The 14,016-nt window shown below is 35.8% G+C and overlaps 1 protein-coding gene across 9 annotated transcripts in view; it reads left to right on the plus strand.

The window, feature by feature from the left end:
- LOC138318803 (WD repeat-containing protein 64-like) overlaps positions 1-14,016 on the plus strand; it is a 70,784-nt gene that overhangs the window by 11,595 nt on the left and 45,173 nt on the right. For 8 of the 9 annotated variants that reach the window (XM_069261513.1, XM_069261509.1, XM_069261515.1 and 5 more), the window contains exons 2-5: positions 11,509-11,639; positions 12,006-12,114; positions 12,884-12,990; positions 13,675-13,704. In XM_069261513.1, coding sequence (XP_069117614.1) covers positions 11,509-11,639; positions 12,006-12,114; positions 12,884-12,990; positions 13,675-13,704 — 377 coding nt within the window. Of the gene's footprint in view, positions 1-8,386; positions 8,794-11,508; positions 11,640-12,005; positions 12,115-12,883; positions 12,991-13,674; positions 13,705-14,016 lie in introns of those variants that run through there. The other variant, XM_069261510.1, reaches the window with a different exon arrangement.

Raw genomic sequence — 14,016 nt, forward strand, 5'->3', positions numbered from 1 at the left:
GTAATGATAACAAGTGTTACTTCACTAAAACATACTGACCCTATCATTGTGTAATGATAACAAGTGTTACTTCACTGAAACATACTGACCCTATCATTGTGTAATGATAACAAGAGTTACTTCACTAAAACATACTGACCCTATCATTGTGTAATGATAACAAGTGTTACTTCACTGAAACATACTGACCCTATCATAGTGTAATGATAACAAGAGTTACTTCACTGAAACATACTGACCCTATCATAGTGTAATGATAACAAGAGTTACTTCACTGAAACATACTGACCCTATCATAGTGTAATGATAACAAGTGTTACTTCACTAAAACATACTGACCCTATCATTGTGTAATGATAACAAGTGTTACTTCACTGACACATACTGACCCTATAATTGTGTAATGATAACAAGTGTTACTTCACTAAAACATACTGATCCTATCATTGTGTAATGATAACAAGTGTTACTTCACTGAAACATACTGACCCTATCATTGTGTAATGATAACAAGTGTTACTTCACTAAAACATACTGACCCTATCATTGTGTAATGATAACAAGTGTTACTTCACTGAAACATATTGACCCTATCATAGTGTAATGATAACAAGAGTTACTTCACTGAAACATACTGACCCTATCATTGTGTAATGATAACAAGAGTTACTTCACTGAAACATACTGATCCTATCATTGTGTAATGATAACAAGTGTTACGTCACTGAAACATACTGACCCTATCATTGTGTAATGATAACAAGTGTTACTTCACTAAAACATACTGACCCTATCATTGTGTAATGATAACAAGTGTTACTTCACTGAAACATACTGACCCTATAATTGTGTAATGATAACAAGTGTTACTTCACTGACACATACTGACCCTATAATTGTGTAATGATAACAAGTGTTACTTCACTGACACATACTGACCCTATCATTGTGTAATGATAACAAGTGTTACTTCACTGAAACATACTGACCCTATCATAGTGTAATGATAACAAGTGTTACTTCACTGACACATACTGACCCTATCATAGTGTAATGATAACAAATGTTACTTCACTAAAACATACTGATCCTATCATTGTGTAATGATAACAAGTGTCACTTCACTGAAACAAACATGATCCTATCATAGTGTAATGATAACAAGTGTTACTTCACTGAAAACATACTGACCCTATCATTGTGTAATGATAACAAGTGTTACTTCACTAAAACATACTGACCCTATCATTGTGTAATGATAACAAGTGTTACTTCACTAACACATACTGACCCTATCATAGTGTAATGATAACAAATGTTACTTCACTGACACATACTGACCCTATCATAGTGTAATGATAACAGATGTTACTTCACTAAAACATACTGATCCTATCATTGTGTAATGATAACAAGTGTTACTTCACTAAAACATACTGACCCTATCATTGTGTAATGATAACAAGTGTTACTTCACTGAAGCATACTGACCCTATCATTGTGTAATGATAACAAGTGTTACTTCACTGAAACATACTGACCCTATCATAGTGTAATGATAACAAGTGTTACTTCACTGAATCATAATGTCCCTATCATTGTGTAATGATAACAAGTGTTACTTCACTGACACATACTGACCCTATCATTGTGTAATGATAACAAGTGTTACTTCACTAAAACATACTGACCCTATCATTGTGTAATGATAACAAGTGTTACTTCACTGACACATACTGACCCTATAATTGTGTAATGATAACAAGTGTTACTTCACTAAAACATACTGATCTTATCATTGTGTAATGATAACAAGAGTTACTTCACTAAAACATACTGACCCTATCATTGTGTAATGATAACAAGTGTTACTTCACTAAAACATACTGACCCTATCATTGTGTAATGATAACAAGTGTTACTTCACTGAAACATACTGACCCTATCATTGTGTAATGATAACAAGTGTTACTTCACTGACACATACTGACCCTATCATTGTGTAATGATAACAAGTGTTACTTCACTGAAACATACTGACCCTATCATTGTGTAATGATAACAAGTGTTACTTCACTGAAACATACTGACCCTATCATTGTGTAATGATAACAAGTGTTACTTCACTGAAACATACTGACCCTATCATTGTGTAATGATAACAAGTGTTACTTCACTGACACATACTGACCCTATCATTGTGTAATGATAACAAGTGTTACTTCACTGAAACATACTGACCCTATCATTGTGTAATGATAACAAGTGTTACTTCACTGACACATACTGACCCTATCATTGTGTAATGATAACAAGAGATTTTTCACTGAATCATACTGACCCTATCATTGTGTAATGATAACAAGTGTTACTTTACTAAAACATACTGACCCTATCATAGTGTAATGATAACAAGTGTTACTTCACTGAATCATACTGACCCTATCATTGTGTAACGACAAGTGAATGAAATGCTGCACTCACACAATATGCACCGATAAGATTATATTATTTGGTTATAGCGTACAATGCTTCGGCCGGAGGACAGACCGGAACGTTTTTCTATGAGAGGCATCGAGGTGACCGACATGTATATAGATCCAGCTTTTAGTGTATTTAGCTTCTATCATTATAGAGTAAGCCAAGTGGGTTGTTTTAAGCTTACACAACTGTTGAACACTGTTGTTGAGTTCTAAGGGTCGTCTCTTAATACATGACAGATATGCAGTTTAGATGTCTGTCTAATATATTACAGATATACAGTATAGATTTCTGTCTAATACATGACAGATATACATTATAGATGTCTGTCTAATATATGACAGATATACAGTATAGATGTCTGTCTAATACATGACAGATGTACAGTACAGATGTCTGTCTTATACATGACAGATATACAGTATAGATGTTTGTCTAACACATTACAGATATACAGTATATATGTCTGTCTAATACATGACAGATATACAGTATAGATGTCTGTCTAATACATTACAGATATACAGTTTTTATGTCTGTCTAATACATGACAGATATACAGTATAGATGTCTGTCTAATACATTACAGATATACAGTATAGATGTCTGTCTTATACATGACAGATATACAGTATAGATGTCTGTCTAATACATGACAGATATACAGTATAGATGTCTGTCTAATACATTACAGATATACAGTATAGATGTCTGTCTAATACATGACAGATATACAGTATAGATGTCTGTCTAATACATGACAGATATACAGTATAGATGTCTGTCTAATACATGACAGATATACAGTATAGATGTCTGTCTAATACATTACAGATATATACAGTTTAGATGTCTGTCTAATACATTACAGATGTACAGTATAGATGTCTGTCTAATACATGACAGATATACAGTATAGATGTCTGTCTAATACATGACAGATATACAGTATAGATGTCTGTCTAATACATTACAGATATACAGTATAGATGTCTGTCTAACACATTACAGATGTACAGTATAGATGTTTGTCTAACACATGACATATATACAGTATAGATGTCTGTCTAATACATGACAGATATACAGTATAGATGTCTGTCTAATACATGACAGATATACATTATAGATGTCTGTCTAATACATGACAGATATACAGTTTAGATGTCTGTCAATAGATATACAGTATAGATGTCTGTCTAATACATGACAGATATACATTATAGATGTCTGTCTAATACATGACAGATATACAGTATAGATGTCTGTATTATACATGACAGATATACAGTATAGATGTCTGTCTAATACATTACAGATGTACAGTATAGATGTCTGTCTAATACATGACAGATATACATCATAGATGTCTGTCTAATACATGACAGATATACAGTATAGATGTCTGTCTAATACATTACAGATGTACAGTATAGATGTCTGTATTATACATGACAGATATACAGTATAGATGTCTGTCTAATACATGACATATATACAGTATAGATGTCTGTCTAATACATGACAGATATACAGTATAGATGTCTGTCTAATACATGACAGATATACAGTATAGATGTCTGTCTAATACATTACAGATATACAGTATAGATGTCTGTCTAATACATGACAGATATACAGTATAGATGTCTGTCTAATACATGACAGATATACAGTATAGATGTCTGTCTAATACATGACAGATATACAGTATAGATGTCTGTCTAATACATGACAGATATACAGTATAGATGTCTGTCTAATACATGACAGATATACAGTATAGATGTCTGTCTAATACATGACAGATATACAGTATAGATGTCTGTCTAATACATTACAGATATACAGTATAGATGTCTGTCTAATACATTACAGATATACAGTATAGATGTCTGTCTAATACATTACAGATATACAGTATAGATGTCTGTCTAATACATTACAGATATACAGTATAGATGTCTGTCTAATACATGACAGATATACAGTATAGATGTCTGTCTAATATATGACAGATGTACAGTTTAGATGTCTGTCTTATATATGACAGATTTATACAGTATAGATGTCTGTCTAATACATTACAGATGTACAGTATAGATGTCTGTTTAATACATTACAGATATACAGTATAGATGTCTGTCTAATACATGACAGATTTATACAGTTTAGATGTCTGTCTAATACATGACAGATTTATACAGTTTAGATGTCTGTCTAATACATTACAGATATACAGTATAGATGTCTGTCTAATACATGACAGATATACAGTATAGATGTCTGTCTAATACATGACAGATATACATCATAGATGTCTGTCTAATACATGACAGATATACAGTATAGATGTCTGTCTAATACATGACAGATATACAGTTTAGATGTCTGTCTAATACATGACAGATGTACAGTATAGATGTCTGTCTAATACATGACAGATGTACAGTATAGATGTCTGTCTAATACATGACAGATATACATCATAGATGTTTGTCTAACACATGACATATATACAGTATAGATGTCTGTCTAACACATTACAGATGTACAGTATAGATGTTTGTCTAACACATGACATATATACAGTATAGATGTCTGTCTAATACATGACAGATATACAGTATAGATGTCTGTCTAATACATTACAGATATACAGTATAGATGTCTGTCTAATACATGACAGATATACAGTATAAATGTCTGTCTAATACATGACAGATATACAGTATCGATGTCTGTCAATAGATATACAGTATAGATGTCTGTCAATAGATATACAGTATAGATGTCTGTCTAATACATGACAGATGTACAGTATAGATGTCTGTCTAATATATGACAGATATACAGTTTAGATGTCTGTCAATAGATATACAGTATAGATGTCTGTCTAATACATGACAGATATACAGTATCGATGTCTGTCAATAGATATACAGTTTAGATGTCTGTCTAATACATGACAGATGTACAGTATAGATGTCTGTCTAATATATGACAGATATACAGTTTAGATGTCTGTCAATAGATATACAGTATAGATGTCTGTCTAATACATTACAGATATACAGTATAGATGTCTGTCTAATACATGACAGATATACAGTATAGATGTCTGTCTAATACATTACAGATATACAGTTTTTATGTCTGTCTAATACATGACAGATATACATTATAGATGTCTGTCTAATATATTACAGATATACATTATAGATGTCTGTCTAATACATGACAGATATATACAGTTTAGATGCTCTGTTATTCCTTTTCGCAATATGAGCAAAACAATTAAACAAACAAAAAAGAACGATTGATACATTTTTAACTTAGATATTAGAGAAAAGTCCATTCATTTAAAGGTAGGTTGATGTTTTTGCCACTGTCAACATCAGATTTTTTCCTTCAGAGTCGCTAAGTATACTTTGGTGTGATCGCTTATTAGAAAGCTGATGTTGCTTGATCCTTGTCATTCAGGTTGGATGAAGAAATTCACTGTCTCATCTTATAAAATGCCTCTACATTCAAAGAGAGCAATTAGCTGTTGGATCCGAATAAATATACAAAATCACTCTCTATGTATCCAAAATTGTTTAGAAAGAAACAATACCAAGTATTTGGTTTTTTTTGTTCATAATTGAAACTTATGGTCACTATAAATTTGGCTAAGGGGGTTATTGCCTATGGAATCGACATCTGTTTGCATAGTTAACTTGTACTAGTGAGATATGTAGCTCCCCCTTAACAGGACATTTTCTGTAATAGAAATGCTGACAGCGTGAGCCACAATAATTCAATCTAATGAACGAATTAATACATATTCCCCGATTGATTATTCGGTCGTTTTATTACAGCCACGGGGCTGCTTTATTCAGCAAAATATCAGATATGAATGCCTTATTGAATTTGTTATGTACACAGGCTAATAGACACCTACTCGGTGTTGTGTACTGTGTGAATTTAAAAACCAATTTATATGCATTGTGGCGCTGGAATAGGGTATGTACAATGTATTGGGAGAAATCAATAGCTTGTTGATGTGTATATCGAGTACGCTTTAAATCTTGTTTTTAATTGTTCTCAGTTGTGATTGTTCCTAATGACGATACCCAAACTACTCTACAGGTGTAAGTCATACTTCTGCAGATATGATCAGTATACAGACAGTTTCTATTAAGATTGATCGGGCTATTGGACACGTTCCTCAAATAGCTACGAACTAGGACGACAAAAGGATGATACGCAGTTGATTAACATATTCAATAAAATACATGCCTTCACAGACAAAGAGCGAAACATGCAAAGCGGTAGTTTTGTCTGCTATCTATTGACTTCAAAGAAACAAATGATTTAATATAAAATTAAGTTTTTTATGTACGAAAACAGTTCTTACCAATATCAAGTCGAGGCAAAACAAAACGGCTTTTAAATCTGGCACCCAGTTGTTGATTAAAAATCGTGTAATATTTAAATTGTCTGCAGCCGCCACATAATTCTGTTAATCCAAGCTATGTAAAATTTGTAGTGAAAGTGGAAAAATAAGCACTGAAAAATCACGGGATAATATTGACTTCCAAACCAATAAGGAAACTGCGATTATCCAAAATGACACTGCCATCATGGCGAGACTTCTTCATCAACTGGCTGGTATCTACCATTGTGATAGTAAAAACGTATTCACTAATTGTTAGATTGTCAACTCAACTGGATAGGTAACTGACAATGGGCAACTGGCCTGGTGTATTTTGGAAATAATGGATCAAACGGTTTCAATCTTCGAAGATATATGGAATGTATGAACTTAAGTACAATATACTTATTGGTATCGGACAAGCAGTGTGGCCGTGTAGGAAAGTTAATTTTGGGGCTGTAGTAGATGGATTCGATTACCATGACACTCTGTGACGATGCAGCCCTCGATGGTCTGAGAAATCGCTGCATATTTATAGGAACTTTGATTCGACAAGCTATGTAAATTATTCAGTAAATGCTGGTGTAGCTGTACTATTGCCATTTTTATCAAACTGTCTATTGCTCACTGAAAGTATTACATACCACGATAGGAGTTAACCTTCTGCGGCACTATATTTAGATGTAAACTACATATAACGTAGTTACATTCTATTCCAATTGATGCATATCTTTACTAATAAATGTGGCTTTGTAATTTTATACGGCACCATTGCGATTATATTTATAAATCTACCGGTATATATAGTGACCTACTGTTGTATTTATAGATAGTGTAGGATATTATCTACGTATACCCGATACCTCTGACTACAGTATTCCCACAATACAACCCATAGACATGTTTAGAACATTCTAATGATCCTACAACTAAAACAGAACCAATAAACGGCAAGCTTCTGGATTTTTCATTGAACATGCAAGATTATAGGAATATATTGTTGAGTGAAATTCATTCTTTATGGTTGCAATATCCGTTATTTTTAGCTTGTCCCAGTTGTTTCACTCCAATTATACTCTTGCTGTCAGCTTCTCGATGGATATTTATCAGATAAAGTTGACTAGTCCCCACAGAGGGACGCAGGCACGTGTATACGGAATAGGCCTCGGTTCAGCTTTCCATGGGGCGTGGTCTATCGTCACTAGTTTGTGTCCCCCACGACGCGTCGCTCGCCCTAGCTTTTGTGACGGGCTTGGTGAGGACTGATTGGTTATCAGAAGACCCCCACCCGACTATGCTATCACTCCCGTATATAGTACGCAGGGGGGCATGTCTTTGTGTCCTATTGCCAACCCTCCACGTTCAGCGGTGTCGCATGCTCGAGAGATCTTCCAAAGTTTGTACACAGAACTTTAATTCAATTCAATCGGCATATGTTTAACACTATTCCCGAGGTAGTAGTGCCGTATCTACCATTGTCTGTCTGGGCAGTACGAACAAACACTATTCAATTACTCAATACATGAGAATGGGTACTAGAGGAGCACAAACACGTGGTGGGTCCCAATTTAAATAGAGCACCCCCTACAGGATAGTAATGCATTTTGATTAGAAGAGATGGATAAACAGTGACCTTGAATATACAAACATTTATGCGATCCTGGGGAGCTCCCCCGAACCTTGGTCAGATGGACAGGATCCGACTACATAGACGGAGTATTTCTTACTAGGGTGACTTCGTTAGTAAGGCTCGACCATCTCCCGAACACGGACATTTTGTCCGACGATGCAGACGGTAAGGATGGATCTTACCAGATTCCACAGTCCCCGGAAAAGAGAACGTCGGGAACGGAGACAGCGAGGACATGCTCTCCGTGAACAACTCGACTCCATCAGTAAGCTTTACTTCCGGTTTTCGTCATCAGGGAAGCGCGCATTCGGGAATATGTTGAAGTGGTTTCATTGATTCTGAGAGAATATTGCCTTTCTTTGTAGTTTGGTGTTATCATTTCGCTGGTATTCATAGCGGAATGGTGGAAGAAGTATTACTGAAAAGAAAATATTTTGACTATTATTGAAATTTGTGTGCTGATGGGAATATGTTAAGATTTTGTATTATATTGTTTAGTTTATGATATGTCAGTTTTTGACGAAAGCGAATACAAATGCACGTGGATGTGTATTTCCGTAGTCCTATTGCCCGACGGAAATGTTTTGTTTAAAATTTAACACCAAATTGTTATGTTTTGTGTTCATAATCTGTCCTGGTGGTATGTAAATAGCCGTGTCATGAAGGAGCACCAATGTAATGTCATTGTTTCTTCTAACAGAATAAATGTCACACGTTCAGAGGGACATTTTACGGATAAAGTTGATAAGCATGCCATGTGAATCAATAATTACGTGCAGTAATTGAAAATCAAACAGACTTTCTTGCAGTGACTACCTGACAACAATATCATGTTGATTTCAGCCAAGTCTAGGAAGGCTATAATGTCACCTGGTTGGTATCGTTTTCGTCGATCTGAGGTTTTGTAATATTTCCGATAAACCGTATACTGTAAGTCTTGTGATTACATAAATGGTACTTAAGTTTGAAATAATTTGATAAATTAGCGTGGTACAGTTTGTTTTTACTTAACGTGGTGTAATAATGATACTTGACCAGCCTCTGAAATACTGCAATTGTAAACCAGTATGATCATCATAGCATATGGTATACCTCAATCGACATTTTGAAGTAGGGTATGCATAATTATATTTTTTTTAAAACACCTTTATTTTAAAAAAAGTCACGTGTTTGAGATTTTAAGAGTTTCTTTTCGCTTCTCCTTCCAATTTGCCAGTAAGTGAATTTTCAGTTTGTACTATAGGCGATGAGAAAGCAAAAGCAATACCACACTTAAACTGGGGAAAAGCTTTGAAAGGTGATTAATCAGATCCGTGTGAGCAAGTAAGCTTGTCTGATAAGTCCTGTAATATTGATAACTAATGTGGATAATTGTAATAGATTAAAAATGCCATTAATCACGTATTTAATTAAAGCTTTATGATTTTAATTTCCTTTAAATAGAGATAGGATGACAATATGTACTGTAAACATGACTGTTAGTTATCCTAAAGCCTTTTATCAATACATTCTTTCGTTATGGTAGTAGTTAGTATTTTTGTACTATTACCTGCAGAGTTAGTATTTTTGTACTATTACCTGCAGAGTTAGTATTTTTGTACTATTACCTGCAGTGATTAGGAGTATTTAAAGTTATTCCGATAAACCTGTTCACCACAGATATTGATTGTCAGAAATTGGGAAAATAGTGTTTTTATAAGACATAAAAATGGACGACATATCACGTGTTTACTGCTCAAGCTTATGAGTAAGAAAGTTTGATAATAACAATTAAAGTGTCATAAATCCAATTTACAGTATATGTATGATGCATGATCATAGAAATAACAAGAGTATACTAAATACGTGTCTGGGATCAATCATGGGAAGGGTACTGTATTGAAAACAACATTATTTTAAATATTGTGCTGTCACAATGGTTACAAGACCGTTGATGGGCAGTGACGTCATATAAAGTGTACTTGAAGGTTGGTATTGGCTTATGTACTAAAGTAGTTGTACTTGATGTGTGTCACATATCATCTGATGTACGAATATGAGAATATGATATGAACGATATTTACCATAGATCCGAAGATTATTACGTACATCAGCCTGGTTTGTAGAACAGGTATGAACCTCGTGTGAAGTCTATAACTGTAAGATGGTTTATAAGGCGCGTCATGTGGCTTTATGTCCCTACTTTCTCTCTGTGTTATTCAGGAGAGGTACGTATTTATTTTGGTTTCTAACCTCTCGGCTGGTTCACGTACCAGTGTAGGGTTGATACTAGAACTCAATCAGTCCTAGGCAGGTGTTAGATTAGGGACTAAAGCAGATTAATACCTTACATCACCTATGAGGTCGGATCATCGACTTACACGGGGGCATACCAGTTCATACAGATACGGAACATTGCCAACTCTTTAAATATAGACTTTGCCAATCGATTTCGATTTGTGTAACCTTTATTGTAAAGAACAAAACAAGATATGCTAGAACTCTTATCCATAGTCGCATAAACAAATCAATTATTTTTCAACACTTTGGTGCTATTACTGAAGCATAAACTTAAAGTAAAAGAAAATGGAATTGATCACCCTTTAAAGTTGTATTTCCTGCTCTCACTACCACAACTTAAATTACTGCCGAAAGCTATATTTCTATTTCCATTTTCTTTTGTAATTTCCTTTGTTTGCCATTTACTTTATCCATATCCAGATTCGTAATATACACGTGGAAGTGATAGTTTAGTCAGCTATTTTTCGAATGGTTGAATTTGTTTATGACCTCAAATATCTTATACTTCACTAATATTTATTTAAAACAAGTCGGCAACCAGCAGCACCAGATGAACCTAAAATATACCATTTAGTACCTGGCTCAGGAGTTGCATTTCTTATTTTCTCGATGATAATATTTCTTTTGTTTAAAGACCTCACATTTATCATCGTGGTAACTCCATCATACACTTTATTTTCCATTATTCTGCGTGTTCCAGAGAGCCTCCGGTTTGACCAATTCTGTGAGGCTATCCGATCGCTGTTCGGCACTGATGTTAAGAATTCAGACCTGAAAGCAATTTACCGTAAAATCTCCACTAATCCCGATGCAAAGGTCGACTGGAGCGAGGTAAGATATCTACTCAACTAATACAATGTCATCCATTTTACGACTAGTTTTTTCTCCGAAAATTTTTACCGTTGTCATAACTTCCATTAACTATAAATACTTGTTGTGGATGAAGGACGGTAGGTTGTGTTGTTTGTGCATTCACCCTTTGGACTGTCAGTGGAGGTCAGACCTAGATCCTTGCAATTTACTGGCTTATTTGAAACTTCATGCGTTCGCTTCTCATTTTTGATGAATGACTGATTTAAAGCCTAATCTGCCGAGAAACAGAAAGTAACACAATTCATATGCAGTAATATTTACATCATTTTGAAAAATGTCTTTGTATGTTTCCCTATATTATAATTTGTGCTAATTTGTTTGCAGCTATTTGGCTATTTCCAGTCGAGTGCCGAAGAGAGCGAAGAAATTGTTCTTGGCGAAGAAGTCAGCGTCTTCACTGTCTCAAAACGACGTCGGGTCGGCGAGGCGGCAGGTAAGTGTACTAGGAGCAATAGTAATGATAGTCAAAGGGTCGGCGAGGCGACAGTTAAGTTTATCAGGAGCAATAGTAATGTTAGCTAAAGGGTCGGCGAGGCGACTGGTAAGTTTATCAGGAGCAATAGTAATGTTAGCTAAAGAGTCGGCGAGGCGACAGTTAAGTTTATCAGGAGCAATAGTAATGTTAGCTAAAGGGTCGGCGAGGCGACAGTTAAGTTTATCAGGAGCAATAGTAATGTTAGCTAAAGGGTCGGCGAGGCGACAGTTAAGTTTATCAGGAGCAATAGTAATGTTAGCTAAAGGGTCGGCGAGGCGACAGTTAAGTTTATCAGGAGCAATAGTAATGTTAGATAAGTGTCGGCGAGGCAACAGTTAAGTTTATCAGGAGCAATAGTAATGTTAGATAAAGTGTCGGCGAGGCAACAGTTAAGTTTATCAGGAGCAATAGTAATGTTAGCTAAAGGGTCGGCGAGGCGACAGGTAGGTTTATCAGGAGCAATAGTAATGTTAGCTAAAGGGTCGGCGAGGCGACAGTTAAGTTTATCAGGAGCAATAGTAATGTTAGCTAAAGGGTCGGCGAGGCGACAGTTAAGTTTATCAGGAGCAATAGTAATGATAGCCAAAGGCTCGAAGCGGTCCACGCCTTTACAAAATTTGTCTGCTTGCGATTATCAAATTCATTAAACAGACTATGGTGAAATTATAGATTTTTAAATTGTCAGTAAGATTATATATCTACGCACACATATTTCTTTCGCACACAGGTGACAAGACAAGGCGGGACACTGTGCAATGTATCCGGTATATACCATCTCTTGATAGTTACATCACAGCCTCACAGAAGGGTGCTATAGCAGTATGGAGCAGTAAGGTAGGTATCAGCCCGGGGATGGCAGGTAGTGGACAGGCCCGGGGGACGGTCTCGGGGATGCAGGGTCAGACAGTGGGTATAGTATATACTTTCTCTAGATAGTTACATCACAGCCTCACAGAAGGGTGCTATAGCAGTATGGAGCAGTAAGGTAGGTATCAGCCCGGGGATGGCAGGTAGTGGACAGGCCCGGGGGACGGGCTCGGGGATGCAGGGTCAGACAGTGGGTACAGTATATACTTTCTCTAGATAGTTACATTACAGCCTCACAGAAGGGCGTTATAGCAGTATTGAGCAGTAAGGTAGGTATCAGACCGGGGATGGCAGGTAGTGGACAGGCCCGGGGGACGGGGTGCAAGTAAGGGACACTATGTATCAGTCCAGACATTGTAGGGAGTCTGGAGAATGGAGTTGGGGTCAGACAGAGGGTAGACCTTTACTCGATACTGTGTAGTACCATCACGGATATAGAGAGGAGACGAGGGGTCAGGTCCAGGCCCGGGAGTCGGACGAAGAGTTAAACCATTGCAGTTTGGAACAGAAACTTAGGTTTTATTCTGGAAATATCTGCACATATCTGTATGTGCAGATTGGGGTGCAGACAATGGAATATTAAAAGTGGGATTGAGTAACTGGGAAGTCATTTATACATATAAATACTGAGTCCTATTATTTATTTTTCAGCTTCGACTCATGAGCTGTATAGACGTTAATGTGAGTATACGGTTTTTTTCATATTTCACAATTGCATATTCTTGCAACACAATGTTTTCTGGTTCCAACACCATAAAACTTTCTCAGTCAGATTTTTTACTCATGTCTATGTAAAATGTGAATTTTAATCGTCCGTTTTCATAGCAATTAAGGGGTTTCAGAACTGCCAAACGCTCAGCAGGCCAGTCACATGTAATCAATATCCGAATTTAGCATATTTAATCGCCCAGGCCGGTCTATTTCTCAGCCTTGGGTAATGAGAGTAAAAACAGATTTCGTTGATATTGTTTTTATAGGGAGGGCATCAGAGAA

This window comes from Argopecten irradians, chromosome 3 (genome assembly GCF_041381155.1).
Source record: "Argopecten irradians isolate NY chromosome 3, Ai_NY, whole genome shotgun sequence".
Taxonomy (NCBI): Eukaryota; Metazoa; Mollusca; class Bivalvia; order Pectinida; family Pectinidae; genus Argopecten; species Argopecten irradians.